The sequence below is a fragment of the Macrobrachium nipponense genome, chromosome 20, assembly GCF_015104395.2.
Source record: "Macrobrachium nipponense isolate FS-2020 chromosome 20, ASM1510439v2, whole genome shotgun sequence".
NCBI lineage: Eukaryota > Metazoa > Arthropoda > Malacostraca > Decapoda > Palaemonidae > Macrobrachium > Macrobrachium nipponense.
The window spans coordinates 66611737-66624413 of NC_061089.1; the positions used below are offsets into that span (position 1 = coordinate 66611737).

Sequence of the window (12677 nt, forward strand, 5' to 3'; positions counted from 1 at the left end):
GCAACAATGACAGGCTGCTCCAGTTGGTCAATTCTGTCTGGTATCAGGAATAGGCCAAACCTGGGAATAAAGGCTTGTCATGCCCACTGCCAAAGCTGAACTAGCATTCTTCACGCTCAGATGAGAATCAAACTCTAATGAAATCAAGTGACTTAAACTATGAACCTCATGTTTGCTGCTCCTGTAGAAGATCCCCAAACAGGTAGTCCATTGCACCCAAAGAGGCTGTAAACAAGTGGCTTAAAGTGTAGGTTGGAAAAAGTACTGTCCTTTGCTGCCATGAAGCCTGGATTGTTAAATGATTCCTTGTATATCTTCAATACAGGCAGGGTTAGTTGCAAAACTTATTCTGGGAGAGTGCAAAGACAAAGATCATCACATCATAAGGAACTGACTAAGTCCACTATCCAATAAGAAGGTTAATCACTTGAGTAGGAAAATTAAGAGGACAAAATATATGTTATATATAAAATAAGTGACAGGTAAACTGAACATAAAAAAATAGCCTTGAGAGTTCAAGAGGAGACTTGCTAACATCATGGCAGACACTCACAAAAAAAGTGAGGTTCTTATCTACATATAACTGTAGATGCAAGGGTATGCATATGCCCTGCTGGCAACCAGTCAGCAACTTCTGTAGCTATATAAGAATGGCGTGTCTAAGATTTGTTAAGACCAGGAATTAGGTCATTATAAATGATGAGTTTGTATAAGAAATAATTTCATCAAATCAAAATGTCACCTTGTGCATGATGTAAAAAAGGTCGAGCATAGGTACAGTATGCTGAAAAAAGGGAAAAGGGCGATTCTTAGATAAACCCCAAGAGAAATAAAGCCATTATCAAGTTAAGTGAATAACTGTAATAAATTAAGTACTGACATTAATCAAATGAGTAAGTTTTGAAACATTGTGAACTGTTGACAATCTTACTTACCATCTTCTGCTAAAAAAGAAATTGGGCATACAATTCTATTGACTGAGCTATTGAAAATCTTCTAAATATTATTCCACAAGACAAATAAACACAATAACACTGAGAGGAACAAAATGACACGGAAACATCATATATATTTATAGTATATAAACATGTCATCACTACGCCAATACTGAGAATGAGTCATTGACAAATACAAGACGATACTGCTTAGAAAAAGTTGTCTAGACACTAAAAGCAAACACGATTTGATCAAACTGCTCTGTCTAGTCCCCCACAAAAAAATGTCTGACCTCTAAGGCAAACCCCATTTGACCTAAGAGCACTAGTAGACAGGAGAGCAAACTGAATGAACCATATGAGGAAGGGCTATACCTTCACAGTATATGATTTTTCTAATCCTAGCATCCTCACAGGGTTGCTTCTGTTAACGATAGCATCCAAATAACTGTGCTTTAAGTGTAAACCTTGTGCAAAAGACTTGTACTAGTCATAACCATGCCAGCCTTATTCTGAAACTGCATTTATAAAGGCGTAAGCCTTCATCGTCAGTAAGGACGCCTTACTAGATGCATATTGTGATATTGACTTGAAACAAGGATAAATATGCTATGTTTATATTCCTGCAAGATAAGTTAGTACTAGGGATTTAAAAAAGTGATCTGTCTCAATTTTCCTAGGCAACAGAAATTCAACAGACCATTCACTGCAAAGAGCTACACCATAGTCAAATAACTTTCCATTAAATAGTTTAACGAGAATAAAATTCTTAAGCTATTAAGATTAAACATCTATGTCAGTATGCTATGGAAGTAACACTGACTTAGGAAAAGACAAAAACTGTAAATCACTGGTTCTTATATATATATGAGACTTATCAAAACATCAATGGGAAAAGGAATTCAAAGAAACTCATGACAAATATAGTCTTGACAAGGAAGATTGTCATCCTCATGAAGAATGGAAAAAGTACTGATAAAAGTCAAGATGAAGGCTTGGCCATTATGCAATACAATAAGGCTGTCATTATGAGCATAAAAATAGAACAGAACATGAAAACATAACAACATAAACTCACTGATATCTGCACTAAAGACACACACAACTACCAAGCTTGCTACTATCATGGACACTGGCAAAGTAGGTGAATGAATCCAATTCATAGTAAGGGAAGGAAGGAAGGATGGGAGTGAGTGAGTCATAAAAAGCCGTTTCTGTAGAAAAGAAAATACAACGAGGGGTCTGGCATAACAGAACGACCCAACAAGAAAGAAAGACTCAAAAGGCTCTGGGTTACAAGCAAACAAATAAAAGGTGCACCTGACAACTGCTATGGTCCCCAGTTGGCTGCATGAAAGAAAAAAAAAGGATCAAATCTGCATAATGGGCTGTGCATAACAAATGATCTCTCTCACAATCACAGTACTTGTTTTTTGTATGAATTAGTTTTATGGCTACAATAATGATGGCAGGGGCCTGATCCACATACTGTCCTAAAGGCCAATCCTAAAAACACTGGTAAATGCTTAAAAAAAGGTACAGTAGTATTTCAAACTCATCACATAAGGTATGACCATAAAAAACAGATTAAAAAGCTTTTACCAAAGTGCTGTGGTTATTGCTGTATGACACTGGCATCTCAAATAATACAAAGCAAATTCCCTTGCTAAAAAACACCGTATCAAAACAATTATACCAAGCTGTGCACAGCTTTACTGAAAAAATGCATGCTCAAGTTAAATGATGATGATGATCTGTAAAATCAGGGTTTCATTATCAACTTCACATGTCATATGAGATTAGGAACAGGGGCAAGTCAACAAAAATAAAATATGTTGTCTGTCTGGATCACCAGTTTGCTCCCATCTATTCATACTAGTCTGGCCTTGTAGAGAGGGGGGGGGGGGGGAGCCCCTAGTGCAAGATCTGGTACAGCAACCAACCACTGGGTCTTAAATACAAAAGAAAAATCATCTAGAGAAAGACCTCACATCCCTGTCTCCTCAGTTATTACATACATAAAATCAATCAAATCATGGACCCAAATGCCTACACACATGGCATTTTATGTCTAAAAATGTTTACATGAAAAATAAATGATGAGGCCTCCAAGGACATTATTCATTGTACAACTTGTCAAAAAAAGAACCTTGGCTCCCACATCTATTTCATTATATCCATGCAGCTCCATGCAACAAGGGACTGTCCTGAAAAACCACTACTACAAAGGGGGAGTCTGTAAATCAACACAATGAGAGAGAGAGAGAGAGAGAGAGAGAGAGAGAGGAGAAGAGAGAAGAGAGAGAGAGAGAGAGAGAGAGAGAGAGAGAGAGAGAAATGTTTTTTAGATTTAGCTGGCCTCATGCCAGCACAGGCTCTTGCTCCTAGAGCAGCCCGTAATGAGAGAGAGAGAGAGAGAGAGAGAGAGAGAGAGAGAGAGAGAGAGAGAGAGAGAGAGAGAGAGAGAGAGAGAGAGAGACTGGCGATACAAATACTATGGGTAAAAAGTAATCTACGTACATACTGTAAAAGCGAAGAAAGTCTGTTGATAATACCTGCTGAATGTTTATTATTGTATAATATCAAATCTGTGATATAAAAAGTCCCAAATAAAATTCTTTAGGAAACTTGAAAAGAACACATTTCATTTTTTTCATTGACATCAATAAATCACATCTGAATACTTGGAACCATAAACAAAATGAGTCCAGAGAACAGAGTTTTATATATACATATACTGTAAAAGTGGCACTGACAAAAGATTAACAATGGCCTTATGTGTAGGCATCACTCATTTTCTCTTGGTATAAGGAAAGCAGGAACAATTAACACCCTCACAAGACCAAAATATTAATAAGAAAAAGTGAAATAGAAGAAAATTGGATCACTTGTCAGAAAACTGTAAACTGGGTTAACTCGATTACCTTTTATTATGTGTATCCAAATAACTTTATCCCTGTCTGTAAACCTTGTACCTGGATTAAATATTAATAAGATCAACAAAAGTACTATGCATATTTCCTGTGAAAAGCTTTGAAACCGTGTGTAGAGAGAGAGGAGAGAGAGAGAGGAGAGAGAGAGAGAGAGAGAGAGAGAGAGAGAGAGCTCATTAATTTTCCTAGTGGTATTTCTGACAAAAGGAACTGCGTAAACTCCAAAACAAGCTCAAAGTTAGCAGGAGACCTTCAATGATAAGTGAAAAATTGTGTGAGGTACTGAATTTCCAGTATCTGGAGTCCAAAGGAAACACCTTTACCAATCCCAAGGAAGGATGGTAAAAAATGAGTTACAAAACTGTCCATACTGTGACGACCTCATTGCTCATTTCATACAGTAAACTACATGCTATTTGTTTTTGGAGGCAGGCCATAAGACAAAATGCTTATCTCCAAGTACTAGCTAATGCCTTGCAATACTGAAAAAACACCAAAAACATTTGGGGCCTCCATGATCATACAGCCCCCCCAAAAAAAAATCCATTCCTTTTGGATATGAATGCAAATTCGCAAAACACTTTTTATAATTGTTGCAAAATCTGGGGTTCAGAGTGCCATCAGTAAAAACTGAAGGTGCATGGAAAGGGTGCCAACATCACATCCATTTAGACAACAGAGAAAAAAACTGTCAACTATCCAATAAAACAAGAACAGCAGCCCCAACTCATCTTCTTAGTTATATAGTAACAGGAGTTTGCATCTTAAAAAGATTGGATATGTCATAAAACAAATCATGGGATACTTTAATTTGATTGTAATATAGTAGAAAGAAAATATGCATATATTTCTCAATGATTACCAACATATCCATACCAACCCAAAGTAACACAGGACCATTACCTCATTCATTCATGTGAGCAAAATGAACCAAAAACCCTCTCATGCTGATTGAAGAAAAAATCAAGCTATCTTTTTAGGACTGGACTCAGACTGCTAAGAAAATGCCATTAAATATCTGGCAACTCCAAGCACCTTACAAAATGTTCGGTGGAATATAACATTTAGGCCAAACGGCAAAGCAAGTGCTCGGACTTATGAGATCATTCAGCGCTGAAAGAGACAGAAAGTCAAAAGGTCTGAAAGGCATAACAGGAAGACACCTTGCACTTGCACTCTGAAGCAATTGTTAGGAGAGGGTGAAACGTAAGACGGAAGAAAGAGAAATTGCTAAAAGGTAGAAAGTAAGATGGGAGAAAGAGAACATGAATGGAGGTACAGAAAAAGGAATGAAAGGGGTTGCAACTAGGGGCCAAAGGGACACTATAAAGAACCTTAAAGTAATACCTACAGGGCACTGCGTGAGGTGCACTGACAGCACCAACCCCTAAGGGGCACAAAATGTTCAAATTAAACAATGAGAATGAGACAAAAATAAAAATAATTTGCAACTGCATCCATAGTCCATCTAAAGAATAAAAGCATAAATCAAAAATACCTGTGTAACTTGAGTTCCATTACAAATGTAAACATCTCTTCATTAGACTCCTTTGGGATTTTCAACAATATGAAACATCCTCATTCTGATTTCAAAACATTATTTTTCGTCATTTACTGAACATCAATTTCTCAGAGATGCTACAAAATTGACCATGATTTCTTACATTACATGGAAAACTTTCAACTGCTTTTACAGCAATCTTCCACAAGTGGTCCCTTCAAATTTTATTATGAAAAACATTTGACCGTAATACTGTAAACTGAAATTAAATACAATAGAAAAAAGGTGAAACTCAACTTTATCTAAGTGGATTCCTCCATTACCACAAAAATATCAGAATCGACAAGTAATAAAAAATTGGAATAATTGACAAGTTTTCAGTCATTACCAACATACAATACACCTACTGGCCAACTGGTCAGTAATTTCTCAACACCAACTTTATACATTATTAAAATCCTTTCATGTTAACCGCATGCATCACGATTGCTAGAAATAAACAAAGCACCCAAGTACATAATAAAAAAAAAGAACAATGTTGACAAGAATCTAATTTGAATTTAAATAAATCATACTCAAGAAAGTGCTAAACAAATCAACTAAAAAGTCAAGCACTACCTTACTACAGTAAAGCACACACGAAGAAATAAACACAAATGACTAGACAATGACTAGACTTCAACGTCAACTGAGAGAGAGAGAGAGAGAGAGAGAGAGAGAGAGAGAGAGAGAGAGAGAGAGAGAGAGAGAGAATAACAATCAAGCAGGGACAATAAGCTACACTATAAAAATAATGATAAAAACTGATAACAGTAATAATGTAAAAACATTAAAAAAAATTAATTTGCTCAACTACATCAAATCTTTTGCCTCACATTGCATACAGAAACTATAGAATGCTTATGCAATCTCCTTCATACAGAATTTTATGCCCAAATCAACACAGACCTTGCTTCAAGCAACTAACATTGCCGAGACCGAGTGCCCTAGTAAAATTTATAACGTGCCAGACACATACCAAATTCACCTATTATTCCAATGTATACAAGGGGTTTAATATCACAGTACGAGAGGTTAAACTCACCGTGAACTCCCCCGTACAGGCATCGAAGCCAACGTGTATCGTGTGCTCGAAATTTGTCGGGTACGAGATGTTCGGCTTGTCATCCTTGTGCCGTTTTCCACCTTTGTGGCCTTTATGCTTCTTCTTTTCAGATTCAGGTTCTTTTGGTAAAGGCCTCATGTCCACAGCCATAACAGGTTCTGCCCTGAAAGATAATGAGATGATGAAAGAGACGCCAACATAAAATCTTCATAAATGAAATTTACACGATTTTGAACAATACGTAATCAAGTTTTGGTAACTCTGAGGAGATGTAACTCGTTACAGAATGCAAGACTGGAATTGGAATTCAAAATTTTGGCCAAAGGTCATGCACTGGGACCTAAAAGGTTAACCAGTGCTGAAAATATTTTGAAACAATTGTTATGAGAGAGTGGAAAGCAAGATGGAAGAAAGAGAACGTAAACTGAGATATTGTAAAAGGAATGTAAGATATTGCAACTAGGGGCTGAAGAGATGCTGCAAAGAACTGTAAGTATGTAATGCAAACTTTAAGTAATGCCTAGTGCACTGCATTACATACAATGATAGCACTAGCCCCCTAAAGGGTGCAATAGGAATGAGATAAAAATAATTTCCCCATTAACACAAACACAGAACCAATAACTCTGACTACTGTTAGAACTTAAATTACTGCAGGTTTATGAAGCAGAACATAAGTCTCTCTTTGACAAACAAAAAATTGGTACACTCTCAGTATTAAAACCACTTCCCACATCATGACAACCACTTTTCATGTGAAACATCTATTATCTTGATTCAGGTTCGATTCTCTAGGCCTATTCACTGGGTTATTATACCTCCAAAACAAAAAAAGGAGGCAGAGAAAGAATATCAATCTCACCATCATGAAAGTTTGATTTGTTATTACAACCTGTAAAGGTAACATTTATAGGCTACACATTAAAAAATATGGAATGTACCTAGGGTAGACATAAACAGATCACAGTACAGCATTTTAAAATGCTATTGCACAAATTTTGTTGATAGTGAAAGGAGGGTGCTCGTTTTACTGCAAGCTATCACGCAATGTCAGTTAACCTACTTTAAGCAATGATAATTACTCACAACAGATGTTATATTGTCGTAAACAGGGCATATCATATATTGTACACCTTCACTAAATTACATTTCAGTCCTTATAAGGACAGACATTCGCTGCTTCTGAATAAAAATTCATTCTTTGGTGCTACAAAGGCCCAACCTACCTCGTTGAAGTTAGTCTGACAGGTGGAGCGGGAGGTTTATCCTCATCATCAGACATGGCGGGGCGAAGAGGTGAATGCCCAAATGTACTCAACTTGGCGGCTTTTATGTCGACATCAAAAAAATCACAATCTTGGGTCGTTTACCCAACAGACTCCTTTCTAAGTTGCTACCCAGCACCTTCACAGTTCCTTCGCTCGCAATTCCGCGGTCAGTGAGACGTCATACCCACCACTGCTCTCAAAGAACAAAAGGACACCACCACTTCATAACTGCTCTGAGCCTGCTCCAGTCTTTCAGTCTCACATAGCTCTGTTGGCTCACAATTGCAAAATTTAGCAGTCCGTTCTCATGAGTTCATCTTACTCATTTCTTAACGTAATGACCCACCGTAACATTCGACGCACAGCTCGTGAGATTCAGTCTCAGCTTTAAACACTTTGACCTCGACATTAATGCTTCTTTAGCTTAAAGCAATCTTGTGTATCCCTGAAAGAAGAAAAAACCACTTTAAAAAACAAGAAAAGTTAGCTGGAATGTACTGTAATACTTTTATGTATACACAATGAAACCGAATCTAACCTTAAATAAATCATGCAATAGAACAGAATGTAGAATTTAGGCCAATGGCCAAGCACTGGCACCTATGAGGTCATTCAGTGCTGAAATGGGAATAGAGAGTAAGAAGGTTTTGCAAGGTGTAATAGGAGGAAAACCTCAAAGCAGTTGCACCATGAATCAGTTGCGAATACACACCCTTACATATTTTACAACCTGTTTTAATCTGATTCACTAGACAACATCAGTTACCTGGTATGCCAAGTATCAAGAACCTAGAGCTGTCAAATCTTTAGCCAAATACCATACGTGATAAATGTCAAAGCAAATACCGTTATTCAGATGCACTGACATCAGAGGCTCCCAACAATCTATCAATGGAAAAACAATAAAATACCCTCTCCTCTTGATCCTGCAAATTCAACTCAGGTTATGGCTATATCTTACATTAATGTAACTGCCTCATGTTACTATAGCAATGAAATTCTTAAAAACTTGGCATAATGAAATGAAATAATGAATAATCAACACAGACACCATTATAAGCCCTTCTCCGACAAGCTGTCAGACTAAAAGTTTTGAAAAGCAATCACCTGCGTCCATATGAACTTTATCATATTGCCTACATCAAAAAATGTTGGTCAGGAACAAAGTACTAAACATATAGTAAGTACTAGTTGGCCACAGACAAAATGGACACACAAAACTAAGAAGACACAATGAAGACTTAAACAAGAAAGGATTTCAAGCCAAATGCACTAAATATAGAATCACAAGCCTAATGCCAAAACTGTAAAATATGACAGTGGATAAGGACATATCAGTTTCTACTCTCTTTACACCCCAAAAGGGATTACAGTATTTTTGGTGGGTGAAAATTTGCAAGGCTATTTGGCTTTAAGTTCATATTTGAGCTTGAACATCTATGTATGTCAAATCAACTTGTGAAGATGCCAGCCTCCTGGTAGATAAGTAAAATATTTTAATCTTTCAGAGATTTGAAAAACCAAATCTTTAAAGAAATTATCCAGCAAAATTATTGTAAAACCTGAATACTATACTGTTTAAAACCCATTTTTCTAAACGAATTATTTTTATTTTTGTCAAACAATTGTTGCACTGATCACTTTCTCACTGCAACTAGGTTAATATAGGACCAGCTTTACAACAGTGAACTATGACAACTGGTAAAACAGTATAGTAATATGCCTTCAATGCTTTTAAAAGATTTGAATATTGGGTGGATTTTCCAGTTACGGTCTGCGAATACTCAAACAACTTGAACCAATAGCCACAACTGCGTGCACTATCCAAGATTCAAGTGTTAATACAGCACAAAAAAAAAAAAAAAAAAAAAAAAAATCCAGTTGGTCCTACGTCAATAAAATAACCCAAGTAGGCCTATGCTACTGGTAAAACTATAAATATCCATCCCCTTGTCAACTTGGTAAGGTTATGCTCCCGACTGTCAGCTTGTATTTGACATGTGCCTTTGCCATGTGTGGCGTCACAATAGCTGTGGTCATGATCCTGTAGCTTATGGCAAAATGTGTCGATAGGATAGACAAGTAAACCCAGCCTTGTCAAAAAAAATAAATAAATAAATATATAAAATAAAAACTCACAGCCAAGCCTATGCTACAATACGGCTTCTCAGCATATAAAACCAAGCATGAGGTTAGGCTGCAAGGCTAAATCATCAACGCGGAGATAAGAATGGCGTATCTTAACCTTGACAGCTTATCTAGGCTACCTTTACATACAAATGGGTCTAAGCCTGACAATAATTTTACACAAATTTGAGACATTTACAAAAATAGACCTAATTCTACTCTCCTGATTAGAAGTTTCCACATGAAATTCTTCAAAGTAAATCAAGATACACAATAGCATAAAAGACTAAGTAGGCCTAAAATTCAAGTCTGATAGCAGCTTCTTACAACTATAAGCCTACAACAGATACGCCTTCGATATGGTAGGCTAAAGTAGATGCTTGAATTTCACATAACCTATCGATGAGCCAAGCAAAACGATACAAACACCGAGAAATGACAGTCCAGAAATAATATATCAAAATGAGAGACATCATGGCAGTTGGACACACACACATGCACATATAGGCCTACCAGTGGGCTTAGCAGTGAAGTAAGACTTTGCAAGCCAAATGAATGAATGTTAAACTAAAAAATGTCAGTCTAGACATTACATAGCTGTTTTCGAGTCCTCCTGAAATTCTAAGGGAGACAAAAGTTGCACAAACACATATAGCCTATAGGCCTAAAGAGGCTTCAGGATCACTGTAGATAGAGGTAGGCCTATAGGTATACCTAGGCTTCACGTAGAGCTTGATATACAGAATCAATGAATTTAAGGGAAAGAAAAAGTATAAAATACAGTAAAGAATTAAAAATAGTTTGTTTGGAGTATTCTCAAAATTATAAACCAAGTAGATAATATCGCTTTAAGACTAATTTAAGCAGATAATTATGACTCCTCAACTTTAATAAAAACAAAGTCGCTTTGAGGGAACGAAGACAAAGGACACAAATACACACATACACATAAACATAGGCCTAGGTTTACTAGTGGTCATTGTAGATGCCTAAAAATCAAATAATATCAGTTTAAAACAATTCAACCAGTTAATTACAAGTCCATAACTTTAATAAAAACAAAATCGCTTTGGGGGAACGAAGACGAAGGACACAAATACACACATACACATAAACATAGGCCTAGGTTTAGTTGTGATCATTGTAGATGCCTAGAAATCAAGTAATATCGGTTTAAGATTAATTTAAGCATTTAATTATGAGTCCATAACTTTAATAAAAACAAAGTCGCTTTGGAGTTACGAAGATGGACACACAAACATGTACGCCTAGGTTTATACCTAAGTTTACTAGTGGTCATTGTGGATGCCTGGATTAAAAGTTAGGTTTGATAAACCAAATTATATCGGTTTAAACAACTAATTAAAGAGTCCATCATTAAAACAAACGAAGACGAAGGACACAAACAATACACAGTAGTAAGCCTAGGTTTAGGAGGCTAGTGGTCATTGTAGATAGATAGATTCCAGGTTGGGAATGAATATCGTTTAAAAAGAGCTAATTAAGGAGTCCATCATTCAAACCAATGAACGGAGACGAAGGTCACAAACGACACAAACACATAGGCCTGGGTTTAATACTAGGCTAGTAATCATTGCAGATGCCTAGAGTCCAAGCAAGGTTTAAAAACAGTTAGTAATTAAAGAGCCCAAATTTAAATCAAACGAACGAAGACGAAGGACAAACAAACACAAACAATACATAGACCTAGAATTAGTAATACCTAGGTAGTCATTGTACTATACCTAGTACTAGGCTAGATGCTTAGATGCCAAGTTAGGTTTATAAAGAGTTACTATACTAATTAAAGGAGTCCAATCATTCAAACAAACGAACGAAGAGAAAGGACACAAACAATACACACAAACACTTGATACCTAGGCCTAGGTTTATACTACCTAGTAGGGCTAGTCACTGTAGATGCCCAAATTACAAGTTAAGCCTAATGTTTGATAAAGTAACACAGTCCAATCATTCAAATAAACGAACGAAGACGAGGGACACAAACGAACACACAAACACATAGGTAGGCCTACGGAGTCTCACGCGCCCCTCTACACTACTACAAGAGTGACACGCCTAAACCTAAACCTCCCTAGCGGGCGGCCGCCAGACGAACCTCGAAGCGAAAACGTGACGGCCATTGCCAAGGGCGGCCGCCCATTTACCTCGGGCGCCCCTAAACCCCCCTTTTTTAAACCCCTTTCGCGCCCCCCAACCCCGGTCCCCCCTTTACGTCGGACACCACAAGAAGAAGATCTGTCAATGAATCATCTCCGCGAATAGGCCTAAGGCTCTCCTTTCGCGGGGGGCTCCGCCCCCCCGAGGACGTGCACGGGGGGCGTACTACCTCCTCCTTGATCCGAAAGGCGGCGCCAAAACGAAGTCGTGGTTATAAGGGCGTGGAAATGTACGATAAACTCGAAAACACTTCGGACGCACACACAGACACACACACACACGTACACACAGCACAGCCGTCATGACGTCACTGAGATGATGATGATGGTCACCAACACTCTTACCGCCGTCGCCGCCGCTGCCGCCGCTGGTGCTGCCATCTGTTGGCGTTCCCGGGAATAAGGGATGGTGGATGTCGATGTACGATAATCGACAACTGGTATGGTTTAGTTTTCAGTGGTTTAGTTTATATATACATATATAATATTAGGTTTATTTTTCAGTGGTTTGGTTTACATTTAGAAAATAATAATTATATAATATTACTGCCTGATCTGTGAGCAAGAGCCCGTGCTTGGCACAAGGCCAGCTTAATCAAAAATAAACAAGCGGTTTTTTTAATGGTAT

The 12677-nt window shown here is 37.5% G+C and overlaps 1 protein-coding gene across 7 annotated transcripts in view; it reads right to left on the bottom strand.

Annotated features, from left to right (window-relative positions):
• LOC135226992 (serine/threonine-protein kinase PAK 2-like) overlaps positions 1-12423 on the bottom strand; it is a 39180-nt gene extending 26757 nt beyond the window's left edge. For 2 of the 7 annotated variants that reach the window (XM_064266764.1, XM_064266717.1), the window contains exons 1-4: positions 12220-12352; positions 7701-8187; positions 6454-6637; positions 2256-2282 (exon numbers count right to left, since the gene is read on the bottom strand). In XM_064266764.1, coding sequence (XP_064122834.1) covers positions 2256-2282; positions 6454-6637; positions 7701-7756 — 267 coding nt within the window. In that variant the 5' untranslated portion in view covers positions 7757-8187; positions 12220-12352. Of the gene's footprint in view, positions 1-2255; positions 2283-6453; positions 6638-7700; positions 8188-11905; positions 11925-11988; positions 12089-12219 lie in introns of those variants that run through there. The other 5 variants (XM_064266726.1, XM_064266754.1, XM_064266734.1 and 2 more) reach the window with 5 other exon arrangements.
• Between the last annotated feature and the right edge of the window lie 254 nt (positions 12424-12677).